The sequence below is a fragment of the Saccopteryx bilineata genome, chromosome 2, assembly GCF_036850765.1.
Source record: "Saccopteryx bilineata isolate mSacBil1 chromosome 2, mSacBil1_pri_phased_curated, whole genome shotgun sequence".
NCBI lineage: Eukaryota > Metazoa > Chordata > Mammalia > Chiroptera > Emballonuridae > Saccopteryx > Saccopteryx bilineata.
In genome coordinates, this window is record NC_089491.1 from 280,061,662 (window position 1) to 280,076,623 (window position 14,962).

General features: G+C 58.0%; 1 protein-coding gene and 1 long non-coding RNA gene across 3 annotated transcripts in view; one reads left to right on the forward strand and one right to left on the reverse strand.

Annotated features, from left to right (window-relative positions):
• Positions 1–3,757: 3,757 nt before the first annotated feature.
• Positions 3,758–14,962, reverse strand: part of CD247 (CD247 molecule) — a 71,652-nt gene continuing 60,447 nt past the window's right edge. The window contains exons 2-8 of one of the 2 annotated variants that reach the window (XM_066261056.1): positions 9,831–9,934; positions 8,202–8,258; positions 7,734–7,814; positions 6,763–6,798; positions 6,334–6,390; positions 5,671–5,712; positions 3,758–4,761 (exon numbers count right to left, since the gene is read on the reverse strand). In XM_066261056.1, coding sequence (XP_066117153.1) covers positions 4,696–4,761; positions 5,671–5,712; positions 6,334–6,390; positions 6,763–6,798; positions 7,734–7,814; positions 8,202–8,258; positions 9,831–9,934 — 443 coding nt within the window. In that variant the 3' untranslated portion in view covers positions 3,758–4,695. The remainder of the gene's footprint in view (positions 4,762–5,670; positions 5,713–6,333; positions 6,391–6,762; positions 6,799–7,733; positions 7,815–8,201; positions 8,259–9,830; positions 9,935–14,962) is intronic. The other variant, XM_066261057.1, reaches the window with a different exon arrangement.
• On the forward strand, positions 5,929–7,966 carry LOC136325907 (uncharacterized). Its single transcript, XR_010729328.1, has 4 exons — positions 5,929–6,288; positions 6,388–6,475; positions 7,014–7,080; positions 7,806–7,966. It is a non-coding gene; the product is annotated as an uncharacterized lncRNA (long non-coding RNA).

Here is a 14,962-nt window from a genome sequence, read left to right on the forward strand (position 1 = left end):
GTGTTCATAATAAAAAGAGAATGAAAACGCTCTTAAGTCTGCATACTGTTCCCTACAACTCCCACCTTCCCGGAGTGCTGGCTCACTGGTTCCATTCCAACTGGGGCTTGGTTTGGTTTTAAAGAGACAGTAATCATGTTTTCCTAAAGATGTTTTTTTTTTTTCTTCTGTCTTTATAAACTCCCCCCACCACCACCACCACCTTTTTCGTTTCTTCCTTTTTTCTTTTTAATATTGATTCAGGGGTGTTTTTCCACTGTTGTCGAGGGAGGGACACAAGGGGGAATTGGCCCCTTGGCCTCCCAGAACTTTTTGTTTTATGTACTTAACTTCAAAATGTGAGTTGGAGTTCTCTTTTGTGGAAATGTTTAAGACGTGGTATATAGGATACTCTCCAGAGCTGTCCCAGCCGTCCTGACGAGGCCTGGACAGCTCCCATAGCTCCAGGGGGGTCCTGCCACATTTCTTCTGAGGTGGCTTGCGATCTGGGGGGGCTGTTGTGTAGCCTCGCTGCCCCAGACAAGGCCAAGGAGCGTTTCGTAAGAATCGGCTGTTAACTTGGAATCCCCCCCACCCCAGAAACACAAGCAACAAGCAACCTCACGTTTGGGGGGGACGTGCGTGGTGCGTGGTGCTGTCTCCTTAAAAGTGCCCTTTCTTTGCCCTCCTGGGCTGCCTGCAGGCTGCGGGCGTGGGAGACTGTGCAGGGGACAGTGACTCAGAAGGACATGCTAGGGTGGCGTAGATGCGTTTGTCTGCTGTAATTTTTTATATATTAAACTTAACTGTAACTGTACAGTTCATTTTTGTTGTAAAACATCATTAAACTGTTTTTCAAGTGTCTTTGCATTGTCTGAGTTTCTCTGAAGGTGTTTTGTTGGTACCTGGATGCTCCACACACAGCCCTGCCTGTCACCTGGCCAGCAGGTGCCCGGGCCCCGAGGTGTAGGGGACATGAGTCCAGCAGCAGTGGACTCTCCAGACCCCCGGGCTTGCTGTGGTCAGATGCGCACAGGCCCTTGATGGGTGCCGTGCGGGAGGCTGGTCCGAAGGTCCCAGTCCCCTGTGGGCCTGACTACAGAACTGACCTTGAACTTGACTTTTCTAGATTTACTGCTTAAACGGCCCTGCATGTTTGTTCCTCGGGGCTCCTCGGGAGGAGCGAGCCCCACAGCCAGCGCCCAGTTCCACTGTCTGCGGGCACACCACGCAGCCCCTCAAAGAGGAGCTGATAGCATCGAAAGGAGCGTGAATGTTAACATGAGTGTCTCCACAGCTTGTTGCAGGGCTCTGGGAGGGCGGCTGCCTCCCGGTGTGCACAGACTGGATGCGTCGCGCGCTCTCCTGGGATTAGGAGGTGTGGGGCACTGTCCCGGGGGGCACTGTCCCCAGGGGTGGCAGTGGGGTCCTCTGCCCTGCCCCTGCTCAGAGAGCTGCCCGTTCTTCCCCACCCTGTCCTGGTGTTTACAGTTTGCCTTTGAGTTGGCAGAGTTGTTTTCTTCACCTGCTTTTTTAAATTTTATTTAATTTATTGTGTTTACATAGATTCAAGTGTCCCACTGAGTACACCCCCCCACCCCCGTGTTCCCCTCAACATCCCCTTTGCCCCCTTCCCCCAATGCCCTCTCCCCTTCCCTCTAGGATTTGCTTTTCTGCTCTCTATAACGCTGTTATGTATGTATAATTTCACCAATCTCTTTCCCTTCTCTGACCCCATCCTATCATCCCTTTTCCCTCTTGACTTGTTTTCCCTCTGGTCCCTTTGATCCTGCCTCTGTCTCTATTCTGTTCCTCAGTTCACACTGTTCATAGGATTCCTCAAATGAGTGAGGTCATATGATATTTTTCTTTCTCTGCCTGGCTTATTTCACTTGACATAATAGTTTCCAGGTCCATCCATGTTGTCGCAAAAGGTAAGATTTCCTTCTTTTTCATGGCCCCATAGTATTCCATTGTATATATGTACCACTGCTTTTTAATCCACTCATCCACTGACAGACAGTTGGGCTATTTATAAATCTTGACTATTGTAAACAACGCTGCCATAAACATGGGGGTGCATTTCTTCTTTTGAATCATTGATGTGGTGTTCTTGGGATATATTTCTAAAGGTGAGATAGTTGGGTCAAAAGACAGTTCCATTTCTAATTTTTCGAGGAATCTCCATACTGTTTTCCACAGTGGCTGCACCAGTCTGCATTCCCACCAGCAGTGCAGGAGGGTTCCCCTTTCTCCACATCCTCGCCAGCACCTATTCTGTGTTGTTTTGTTAATGAGCACCATTCTGACAGGTGTGACTTCACCTCCTGCTTTTAACGGGAGCCCTATTGTTTGGTAGAGACAGCGGTGTGCTCACAGCACGAGGACTTTCTAGAAGGCAGACACCACGGGAAGACGTGTGGACAAGGTGCTGGTTCGGTTCTGTCATCCTTTTTAAAAGGTGAATTCGTTCTAATGCACTTCCAGTGGTGTGTGCCATGTGGGTGAACAAGAGGTGAGTGTTCTCAGATGGTCTTTCCTCTCCAGTCATGGGCTTGTGGGGCCCGTCTGCTGGCACCCCACTCGGTTCTCCCACCATGCCTTCTGGTGTCCTGCACGTAGCCCCCCACACACGCACACGCACCACTGCCACCTCACCCGGGCCTCAAGTCACGTTCCTGACACAGAGGGTCACACTGTCTTATGTCAGGCTGCCCACACAGGTCACTCAAATCAGCCAACCCAGAAGCCAGGTGTGAGGCATGGGGCTGCCATACAGAGGAGGCTGCCCATCGCCGTGATGGGCTCGAGGGGCCATGAGAGCCGCAAAGTGGCCTCTGCAGTCCCCCCGCCCTGAGACCAGGGCACAGCATCAGGGCAGGCGGTCTAGCCCTTGGAGGCCGTTCTCTCCACAAGCCTCCCTGGCCCCCGCTTCTCGCCGGCCATCTGCACACCTGTGCTTCCCCTTGCCCATCCCCATGTGTCCCGACCGCAGCCTGTGCTGTGTCCTCTCAGATGATGTAGCTGAAACCAGGGACCAGGTGTCAAGCCCCTAACTCTGTGACAACAAATGACACTTCTTTCTCCTCCCCATTAGCCTGCCCTGTGCCGGTCACAGCACAGCTGCTGTTGGGGCACAGCTGTTGGATGGCCTGGCTGCCCTGAGGCCTGGGCACTGATGGGGCGCCTCCTCTCCCTGCGACACTGCGCACTGTGACACGTGGGCCTGGCAGAGGTGCCTGTCACTCCTGTCGGCGTCCTGGACACTCAGGACTTTTAATAGTCGTGACCAGGGACTTCTTTTCTGAACAAGGTAAGGTACTGGCTCTGAAGCCCTCACCAGCGTTCATTGGGTGGGGGTCACTGCCGAGGGAGGGAGGGCAGCTGGGACAGGTCCCTTTGTGAGTGAACCTGCCCTCCATCGCCCTCTGCCCTCCCCAGACCCTGCAGCCGGTGCTGCGTCGACACTGCTCACATCCCAGATGCCCTTGGCAGGTGGGCTGCCTGTCCCCGCCGCCTGTGCACAGGGGGCCGCTGCTGCTTGTCACCAACCCCTATAGCTGGCGCCATGCTGAGCCAGCCAGCCTGCCTGCCAGGCACCCTTCCTGCACCCCCGGGCCACACCACCCGCCCCACTGGGTGGCACAGAGCACTGAACCCCTGGCCCCCAGCAGCCTCCCGGTGTACAGGGAGCTGCCCTGTCCTGACAGCGGGCTGTCGTCCTGGGGACCGAGTGCCCAGCCCAGGCCTGATGGCTGACACACAGTCTGAAGCAGTGTCTACACTGAAGCTTTATTATGCAGAGAGCAAGGCTTAGCACAACAGCCTGAGTCACCCTCGCACCTCAGACGAGGTCTCACCCGGCCACTGGATCACACAGCTGGAGTTTCCCATCATGCTGCTGCCCTCCAGGGTCCACGCAGGTCCAGGTGCGGTAGGGTCTTCCCACAAGGCCTTCATGGGGAGGAGTTGGTGCTGCACTCCGTGTGACACGAACAAGAGCCTGAGACCCCATGGCCTCGGTCCGTGCTCAGTGCCGACAGTTTATACCAGTCTGTTCCCAACATGCTTCCCCTGTAGGAGTGTGAGCCCCACGAAGGCAGGGATGGGCGTGTCCACCCTCAGGCCCCGCAGTGTCTGGCACCCAGACTGCTGCGTGGATGGGACACTGGTGAAGAGGCTTGTGCTGCCCTCTGGGGCCTCCCCAAGGCTCCCACCCCTGCCCACGCTATAGCCACCAGGGCTCTCGCCCTGGACGAGTACAAGCTACTGAGTGGTGGGGTGGGGGACAGGGGGTGGCAAGAGAAGCCATATTTTACAGCAGGAGCAAAGCCACTCAGGTACCGAGAGCAGAACAGACCGTTAGGGTAGTTACTGACGTGAGGGCTCCCTCTGGGACTTTACAAACCAGACTGAACAGCTCGGCTCTAAGACATGTGCTCACGCCCCAGGTCCCCAATGGACAGAAGACCAAGGACTGGACAGGCCACGGCCCCAGGGACGTACTCCCTCAAAGCGTGCAGGGTGACATTCTGTACATTGAGGTTTGGGACCGGCTAGGACCAAATACGGCAATGTGGATCTTCCTGTTCCGAAAGAGGAAGACTCTGATGGTGAGTCATGTGAGCAAACTGGGTTGTAACTGCTTTTTCCTGTCTCTGACAGTCGGGGCGTCTGCAGGTCTGGCCTGTGAGTGGTGCAGTCGGTCCTGAGCGGCTAGCGAGGGGGCAGCGCCTGCATGTGCAGGGCATCATAGGTGTCCTTGGTGGCCGTGCTGAGCCCCTGGTGACAGGAAATTAAGACAGACAGTAGGTCAGGAGCCTCATCTGAGCACAGGCCCACCAGAGGTCGACAGGTGTCGTAGCATGGCCTCCGGCCATCCACCCACTTCCAGAGGCCCAGGGGATGAGCCTCTTGTGCCACAGGGAGATAGGTTCTGTCCCCGCTGGGCATGGCTTGGGGGCCATTCCTTTCCTGCTGAATTCCCTGTTTCCTGGGTGCTGGGCCCACAGTGCTGGTGCCTGTCCAGCCTCCTGTCAACCACAGGGACAGTCACAGGAAGGGTTCATCTGAGACCTCGCCACTGAGGTGCCAAGCTGTCAGGGACTGGCAGGCGGTCCCAGCCTCCCTCCCGGGTCCGTCAGGCCAGTCAGCAGCAGCCACACATGGCCACACTCGGGGCCCCTGTGACATCACCGTGAACTCAGCCCGGCCAGGTAGCCCGCATGCCGAAAGACCTGGTGAGACTGGGGACGCTTAGAGGGGCCTGTGGTCAGCCACACTGTCCCCACTGCGCCGCACACCAGGCTGCTGGCCAGCATTATCTTTTCAGACCTGTTCCTGGTCTTGGTTATTTTTTCCTTCCCTCTTGCTGCTGTCTCATTAGGGCTGAGGCTCCGGGTGGAGCGAGGCCTCTGCAGGGCCCAGAGCCATGGGGGAGAGCCGCTTGGGCTCTGCTATGTGCCGGCCCTCAGGCCAGCGGCACAGCTCCAGGCTGCAGACGCTCGGTGCTGGGGACAGTGCCCAGGGCTCACTCGGCCCCCTGACAGAACCCACCCTGTGCCTGGATGGTGCCCGGGCTTGTCCTGCCCCATTGTCAGCAAGACCTTGTGGGAGCCCGACCCAGCCTCTGGTCAGTGGTGGCACCAGGGAGGGGGCCTGCAGCGGAGGCTGCGCGCAGCGCCCTCTTACCTGGTAGAGGCCGTCCGTCCCCTTGCCTCTCCGGCGCTGCTTCTGTGGGCGAGACAAGAGAGGGGGACCGGTTAGGCAATCTGCCCAGTCTTCCTGCTCCGTCGGGGCCCCCAGGAACCAGCAGAGACTGTCCCACGGCCAGTGGCCCTGCCCAGGGAGGGTAGGGGGCTGCAGGCCCTGGCCAGACCTCAGTCGCTGCAGAGTGGGGGGCCTGGCTGTGACAGGCCGATTGCTCTGACCACACAGGCCCCAGATTTCAGCTGCTGGGATGGATGGGCCGGAGGCCCCTGGACTGCCTGGCTGCTTATCGAGGCCGCTGGGGATGGCTGCCCCACTGTGACATGAGCTCCGGCCGCCGGGTCCCTTCGGAGTGTGTGTCTGGACCAGGGTGCATGCAGGAAACAGGGGTCGTGATTGTTACTAATGGTGACAGGTCTGAGCTGCTTTGGGAGGGCTCAGGCTAGCCCAGCATCTGGGCTTGGCTTTAACTCCTCAAAGAGCATCATCCTTCATCACTGTTTTTTGTGTGGCCCTATGGGCAGGATCTGGTTGCCCTTCGCCTCTGCCAGTGCCCACGGGGCTTCTGCAGGCCTGTGAGTGGATGGGATAGAGGCCCAGGTAGGTGTACGTGGGAGAGCACAAGGACCTGGGAGCAGCACTCACCTCGCCTTTCACCCCGATCTCACTGTAAGCCTCCGCCATCTTTTCTCTCTGCAGCGCCTGCAGAGGGGGCACGCGGGACACACCACCAATGAGGCAGAGCTGGCAACTTCCCCCACAAGGAAGCTTCTTGTTGCCCAGATAGGTGGGGCTTCAGGCTGCACGTGGCCTACCCTCACCTGCAGCCCCCCAGGGCTGTCCCTGGCCTGCCAGCCCCGCCCGAGCCGAGACGCTCAGGTCAGGCGCAGGAAAGCCAGATGGGTATTCCAGCCACAGGACACCAATGGTGGACAGCCCAGGGAGTGACCGGAGCCTGGAGAGTCCTCCTCTAGGCCTCTCCTTCCTCCCACAGTCCAGGGACACGCCCCCCCCTCACATTGTACTCATCTTCCTGCCCTCTCCCACCGTCTGAGGACACGCCCCCCCACTCACGTTGTACACGCCTTCCTGTGGGTTCTTCCGCCGCTGCTGGGAGAAAAGGGAAGAGTCAGAGATGGGGCGGCGGGGTCCAGGTCGGGGAGCGCGGCACCCCTCCCCACACTCTCTGTGGGCACCTCATTGGTCTGTCCCCTCCTCCAGCTCTGCAGCCTGGCTTGGGCACACGGGGGCCCTCACAGCTGGGTGACGTGTCTTCCTCTGGGCACCCTGCACGGTGCCCTGCTCACAGGCTTCCCTCCTCACAGGACCTCAGCCCAGCAGCTTGGAACGTTGGCTGATAGCTCGTCTGGCCCCCCTGTCACCAGCTTACAGGTGAGATTTTTGCTGAGGATGAGAGGCCCTGAGGACCCTCATCTGGAGCAGGGCCAGCCTCTGCCCAAGAGGTCCTACTGCCCCTCCTAGCCCAGGTAAGGAGGGGAGAGAGGGCTCCAGTTGGGGGCGGAGAGGTTCAAGACCGATGGTCTTCACCCCCATTCACTCTCACAGCATCCCCTGCACATGTCAGAGGGCCTGGGGTTACGGGGAATGCTGCATGGACAGACGTGACCAGGAACGCCAGGGCCGCTGGTGCGGTCAGGCAGGACAGCCCTGGCCCAGGCAGCTGCTCCCCTGGTGCAGGGTGTGGAGTCTTTAGCCAGGGGACAGCTGCCTGGCCACCATGCTCACAGGGGACCCCTTGTCCAGCAGCCTTGGGGCCTTCCTGCATGGACCTCACCAGGCCTGTCCTGGGGCCAGTAACGCCCCTGTGAGCGCCTCTCCAGCGGCCATGAGGCAGGCGGGTGGGGTGAGCTTGCATACGAGGGCTGGCCCCGTGGGGAGATGGGTGCCACAGGAAGTGGGGCCACCCCCTGTTCTCAGGGCCCAGGCCCTTCCCATGGGGGCTGTAGGGGTGAGAGCAGAGCGCTGGCCCTGCCGGGCTCACCCTGCCACTTGCACACACAGTGACAGAGAGAGGAATGTCCCACCTGTTTCCCTCCGATCTCAGGGTCACGGCCACGTCTCTTATCCAGAATGTCATACTCCTCTCTCCGTCCTAGGTTGAGCTCCTGAAACAGACAGGAAGGTGTTGGAGGATGGCCTGCTGGGCTGGGAGTTCCCCGGGGTAGCAGCTGGTCCATCAGAGACCAGCCTCTTCAAGCACACCTCGGGGGACATATAACCACGGGGTGGGGGTAGGGATCACTCCTGTGCATAGGGAGTCCCAGGGCGAGGAACCCGCCACCCCCCCCCACTTCCACCTCCCCACTTCCCCCACCCCCACCGTCCTCTGTACCAGCCTCAGGCGCTTTCCAGACACCCAGTCCTGAAAGTGTGTTGGCCTCACAGCGCCCCCACCAGGCAGGTGCAGTCACTGTCCCTGAGCCTGGGGCCTGCGACCCCTGTGCCCAGCAGGGGGCGCCCCTTCCCGGGGCTGCGAGATGGAGCCAACTTACATTATACAGCTGGTTGGGGCCCTGCAGGTGCTCCGTGGTGTCTGCACTCCGGCTGAACTGGAAGAAGGGACAGCAGAGCGTAAGTGCCCAGGCAGAGGGCCCCCACCACCACCCACAGCCTCACTGTGCCCAATGGGGTGGCCCTGGTCTGAGCTTGACTGTGCCCTACCCCCTGGCGGGGACACATGCAGCTCTGCGCTGGCCCAAGCAGACTTTAGGTCACTCCTAGGGCAGTGCCCTCCCTGGCTCGGAGTCCAGGAGAGGATTCTCAGGCTCTTCACCAGGAGACTCTAGAACAGCGGTTCTCAACCTGTGGGTCGCGACCCCGGCGGGGGTCAAACGACCAAAACACTTTGGCGATCCCTGTGTTTTGGTTGTTCGACCCCCGCTGGGGTTGCAACTCACAGGTTGAGAACCGCTGCTCTAGGAGGACAAGCCCAGCTTGGCAGGTGACTGCTCAAGGTCCCACTCCTACATGTCCCCCTCCCCACAGCAGGTGGCTGCCTGTGTCCTGCCCAAGGCACATACCAGCCCGCACTTTCTCAGTTCTGCTGCCTCAGCCAGAGAACCTGCCAGGCCCGACAGATCAGAGCACCAGGCACCACCCGGGAGACCTGGGCCTGCATTCCTCGGGCTTTAAGAAGGATGGAGCATTTTCCCAGCACCCCAAGGGCGCAGGTTCGATCCTCGGTCAAGGTCCATCCAAGAAGCAGCAACTGAATGTACAACTAAGTGGAACAAACAGTTGATGCTTCTCTCTCTCCCTCTCTCAAATCAATTCAATGGAAAAATTAAAGTCAATTTTATGTGCCACATGTGAGGGAAATGGAGTTCCTAATACTGAAACTCAGACAAGAGTATGGTGATTACTAGAGGGAAGGTGTGGGTCAAAGGGGTCACATAGACCGTGACGGAAGATGGTTTGACTTTGGGTGGTGGGTGCACAATGCGATGTCAGCTCATGTATCAGAAACGTATACTTGAAACCCATATAATCCTCTTAACCGATGTCACCCCAATAAATTTAATTTAAAAAAAATTTTAAATAAAAAATGTTTGGCTTGGCTTTTTGAAGAAAATCTCTTACCAAAGTGTCAACTCCAGCACAGCCATGGGTTGAAGAGCTAAAGTGAGAGCAGAGCTGGCCAGAGCCTTGGTCCCCACCCCCTCGGTCACCCTCGGCCCACACCAGGGCCACCCCAGCCCCTCTGAGAGACCCAGACCCTGCAAGGCACCAACCGAAACCCTGCTCTGGCCAACTCTCCCACTTCCTGCTGGGGGACCGGCACCAGAAGCTGGGCAGTGACCTGAGGATAGCTCCGGTCCCCTTCCTCCCTGCTCCTAACTGCCTGAGCATAAGCCTGTTTGCTGCCAGCAGTACTTCTGCCCTGGGCACTGAGGACAGTGGCACTCATCACAGCTCCTCCTGAAAGTGCCCAACACCAGGATCCCTGTCCAGTCTGTCGGCTCAGTGCCTTCCCTCCCCTCCCACCTGCCCAGCCCCCAGTGTGCACACTGGGCTGGTCCCTGTTTTGCTCGTGGACACCAAGCCACAAGTGCCACCCGTGCTTGTGACTTTCCAAGACCAAGGCCCCTTTAACTGTCTACCGAATGGGGGACGGCACCCACCTTTGCTCTCAGGAACAGGGCAGTAATGATGACGCCGTAGATGAACAGGATCCCATCCAGCAGGTAGCAGAGTTTGGGGTCCAGCAAGCCATAGCTCTGTGCCTCTGCCAAGAGATGAGACTGGTCAGCCAGGCCCAGGGTGACAGACCTGTCCCCACCACCCCAGGGTGGCCCCATGACTGGTCAAGAAAATTACTCCCCACCCCCCATCTGACCCCAACCTCCCTCACCTTGGACCAGCTCCTGGGGAAACCTCACCCGCCCCAATCATAGGCATGATGCCTAGTGGAGCCACACAACCTGGACAGCGAGGAGGGAGGCAGAAACCAGGGCAGGTAGAGCTGTCCCCTGTGCTTGGGACAGCTGCCTCGGCCATGGGAGCCCAGTTGTGTGCGAGCCCCATGGGAACCACGCTCTCTGGAAGCCTCTGGAACATGCCCACATTTGGAGAGATGGCACCACCTGAATTCAGGTGTGTGGCTCACAGAGTCCTCACTACGGGCACAAAACAGGATGGGTGGTGGGATGTGATCATTCCAGTCTCTAACTTAATTAGATCTGCCAGAATTTGGGTGCCTCTTCTCCCTTCCTGACTCCTGTGCTCTTGGCGCCAGGCACCAAGCAGGGCCCCCAACCCAGGGAAGTGGGGTCTGGTACAGGCTTCACACCCCTGGACCCAACAGGTCTCACAAGCAGCAAAGGAACCCTTGGTAATCCCTCTCCCCACCTGGCAGCCTCCTGCTCACAGTCCTGGTTCATGGCCTCAGCACACACACCCCACCCCCTGTACCACTCCCAGACTGTTGGCCTCAGTGCCTTTGCACGTGCTATACCCTCTATGTGTTCTCTCCTTGTCATTCCCTGCAACCCCGCCATCTGGTGACAATTGGAAGCAGCTGCACCATGCAGCTCAGAGGTCCAGCTGTTGAAGCTCCCCCACCTCACGTTACCAAGGGGCCTCTATCCCTCTATCCCACATTAACTTTATCTAGCAGGAGGAATGCAGACTTAGCTGGCCTGGCCCTTGAGTCCAATAAGGCCAGGGAAGGAGATACAGTGAATATTCTGCTTAAATAAAAGATGTTATTTGAAAGCTCACTGAACTGTGACTGAGAAGGCACAGATGGTAGCCTCCCTAGACTGTGTCCTTCCTACTCGGTATGTGTGTGGAGACTCACGCACACCACCGGGCACCGTGCCTTTCTGTCCGGCCAGCCACCCTGCTGGTGTTAGCTAAGTGGAGGTGCCAGGTGTGCCGGGGAAGGGGGGGGGGGGCTATGCTCCCGAGGTCAGGGCGCCCTCTGGTGGCCGCTGCGGAGGTGGCCGGTGTGCCTGTAAGTGCCACCTTAGCACTGCTGACTGGGACCTGGGGCAAGTTACTCACCCTCGTTCAGCTAGCTGCCTCTTTTGTGCAATGGGGTGAAAACGATAACATCTCTGAGACCCCGCTTTTCATGCAGCACCAGCGCCCCACAAACACTGAGGCACAGTGAACTTCAGGTTCACCCAGGGAGTGTGCACAGCAGGTGCGGGCTGCCCGGATATACCCCCCACACACAGTGCATTCCCCTCCCCTCCCTCTCCCACACCACCCTGCCCACGGGAGCAGGAAATTCAAGGCTACCCCACCCCTGAATAGCTGTCTTCAAACCTTTCACTCCCTTCCCTAATTCAAGGCCTCTCCTGGCCCAGACAGCTGATGTCCTTGTCAGCTGCCTGAAGTCCCTGCTCAGAAACCATGGACCAGCCTGTTACTGTGAGCAAAGCCCAGAATCCTCCACAAGGCCACACCAGGGTGCTGACCAACCAGCCCAGGCTGGGTGCCCACCACAGCAGGCCCCTTTCTGCCCCTCTGGGAACATGACGGTCCGTTCCTCCCCGCCTGCTATAGCAAGCACCACCCCTGAGCCCAACATCTACCCAAGGGGGGCTCCTCCAGCAGCCTGTCCCCTTGAGAACATTCAGTGCAAGAGCCTGCCCCCCCCAAAGTGCTCTACAGACACATGAATGGGGTTAGGAGGCTCCTTCCATCTGGGCTGTAGCCCTACAGCCCAATGGCTGCATGCTCTTAGGCACTTGCCCTCCGTCCCAGCCTGAGCTCAGGCGCGGGGCAGCAGCCAGCCAGCAGGTGTTTTCAGGGGAGAAGCCCACCCCCTGCCCAAGGTCAGGCTGCTCTTTGGTCCAACGGCAACACCAGAAGCCCCCACTGACCAAAGGTGGGTGTCTGTGAAGGTCTTTAGGGGACAAGCCAGTCCTCCTCCAACCTTGCAAAGGCCCCTAAGGTGGGGTGATTTTTTTTCCTTTTAGGACTGGAGAGGGGTCTCAGCAGCGATTTATGGGATTGGTTGAGATTCAGGGAAAGGGTTGGGAGAAAAATCATTTGGCTGCCTGTCATAAAATGAGAACAGAAAACGCAGTGGACAGTAAATTCAGAACAAATAAAAAGAAATATTTCTTCATGTTGTGCAGAGCCAGCGAAGTGGAGGGACGGATTTGGGTGCCTCCCCAGAGATAAGGAAGAAGGGCAGGTTCTCTTTCTTTTTCAAGAGCAGCTGGATTTTATGACCAGTGACAAGTGTGTGGTTTGGCCCAGGGTGGGGTGGGGGGGACCCTCCTGGGAGGGACCCTCCCTCCCCCTTCCTCTTTCAGTCCAGCTGTGACCATGCTGGGGGGGGGGTCTGAGGAAGGCAGGGATAGCCCAAAAGTTCCACAAGAAGCCCAGGGCCAAGTTCAAGTACACTGCTCACAAAAATCAGATCAGGGACCGTGCAGACACTCCAGTACTTTCAGCCTTTTGCACAGTGCATTTTCACCAATGAAATAAAAAGTTGGTTTTGCTTCTCATTTGCATCATCTAACAACTTTCTTTGACCTGTCCTTTGTTTTTCTGATGTTCTTGTTTAATAAAAATGAAATCAAATGCTTTTTTTTATCACTTCCTATTCATGTTGAAGTATCCCCTAATTTTTGTGAGCAGTATACATCATTGATTACTTACTGAGCATTTCTGCTCAATGCTGGAGATATTGAAATAGAGAGAGCCCAGGACTGGGTGGCAGCTGAGTTCTGTTTCTTCCCCTCCCTCTAAGTAGCGGTGTGGTCCTGGGTGAGTCACCCCAAGTCTCTGAGCCTCAGTTTCCCCATCTGTCCAATGGAGGGCGATCCTCTCCACCCTAATAAGGGTTGTGGTGAGAATCGACGAGACAGGGCTGTCGGTGCTGGAAGCCATGCGCCCAGCTGAGCTGTAGAGCGAGGCCCGACCCCAGGAGCCTTTCCCCACCCAGCCCTGGGCCTCCACAACCATACTGTGGGCCCTGCACTAGGCAGACTCGGCAAACCTGGGAAAGTAAGAGGATTTAGCCCAGTTTCCCGCACCCGCCCCATCTCACCCAGGTCTAATGGGTGACGTACCCCCGGGGTGCAGCCCCATGGCCAGTGTGGGTACTGAGGCCTCGCTGGGCCTCCCGCGGGTGCCCAGGCAGAATCAGGCCTCCCCCCGTGTGTTTGCAGGCCATTCAGGTTCGTCCAGGGCAGAGCACAACCCTAATGACCCTGCAGGTGAGCAGGCCTATGCCACAGAGGGGCTGGCCCTGAACACTCAGGCTAACTGCCCCAGTGGAGCGGGATTTGCACCCTGGGGGGAAGGGACCCTGCCTGCACCCACTGTGGGTCGCAGCCATGAAATCACTGGCCAGCCTGCTCGCTACGGTCCCCCTCACCTTAGTGGGGGGAGCCCCAGTGGCTGGTGCCTGGTTGACATAGGAGCCTGAGTCTTGGTCACTTCCCAGTCCCCAGTCACTCCCACAGCCATGCACCAGGCAGGCACCGATGCAGGGGGCCAGCAGGCCACAGCCCCCCCAAGGGCCCCATCTCCCAGGAAGTGAGGGAGTCAGCTGACAACTAGCAGCCCCTCCTCTTTGAAAATCTTCCAAGTGGGGTGCAGCACAGGGCTGTGCTTGGCTCCTGTCACACCGCGAATGGATATGACCAACAGGCGGGCAGGGGCCAGCCCGCGGGCACTGCTGCACCGGGATCTGCAGGGTCTCCTACCCCATTGCCCTCCACAAGTCCCCACCCCGTCCCTGCGGAAACCTTCCCACTGCCTGGGGTACAGACACGGTCCATTTTGCCCTCGGCCTCCCTGCCTTCAGCCCAGGGCATCACTTCCAGCCCCCCATGGTGTCACCCCAATTTTCACTTTCAGCCTAATAAGCTGGGGGACACCCAGAGGAGCCTCCAGGGGCAACAGAGACCATTAAAGTGCCTCTTAGAGCACCTCTCCAGACGGATCCTTGCGTCGTGTCTGGAAACGTCATGCTTTATCAGTGAGAGCGAGCCCGGCCCTCTCTGAACTACACCCTTTGGTCATCGTCCTAAAAGCCCCAAGTTCAGAAAGCTGCACAGACTGACCACCCCAGGAGGACTGTGGGGCCCACGGGCAGCCTCGGAGAGGCACCGCCCTGTGGAATCTGGGTTCTCTGGTGGGCTGTCTCTCTGTGAGCTGTGTTGTCTGTCTGGCTCCCAGCCGGACTGTGGTTTTCCAGAGCAGGGAGAACAGGTCTCACTCAGCCTGGTCCTGCTGCTGCCGGAAGCGGTAGACACAGCCCAGTGACCGTCTCCCCTCCAGCACGGACTCCCTCACACCCCACTGGTAAGGGTGCCTCTCGTTCGAACCCCAATTTGCACTTTTAAAATGACTTCCTGTGCCTGATCGAGTTTGATTTTTCTGAGAGCCCACAAAAGGCGGTGGGTTGTTGGCCTGCTGGGCTTCCTTGTTGGCTGAGAAACAGACCAGAGGAGCTCCCCAGGACACCTGCCGGACGGGCTCACAGGGTCTCCTGACTCTCGGTGGTCTCTTACCTCTATGCCGCAGGTGCCCCTCACCTTGGGGACAGCACACTGAGGCTTCACCTCGCTCCGAATTCACAGACAGCTTTTGACAGTCACAACTGCTTGTGAAGTGTTTATTCAGGTGTCCCCCTGTCCTCATAAGCCTGGAATGCACAAGTGAAGCATTCGAGTCTGTTTACAGAGAGAGGCCTGAGAGCCAGAAAGACTGCGGTTCAAACTTGGAATCTGCTTCTTCCTAGCTCTGTGTCTTGGGGCAACTTGCTTAACCTCTCTGAGCTTGA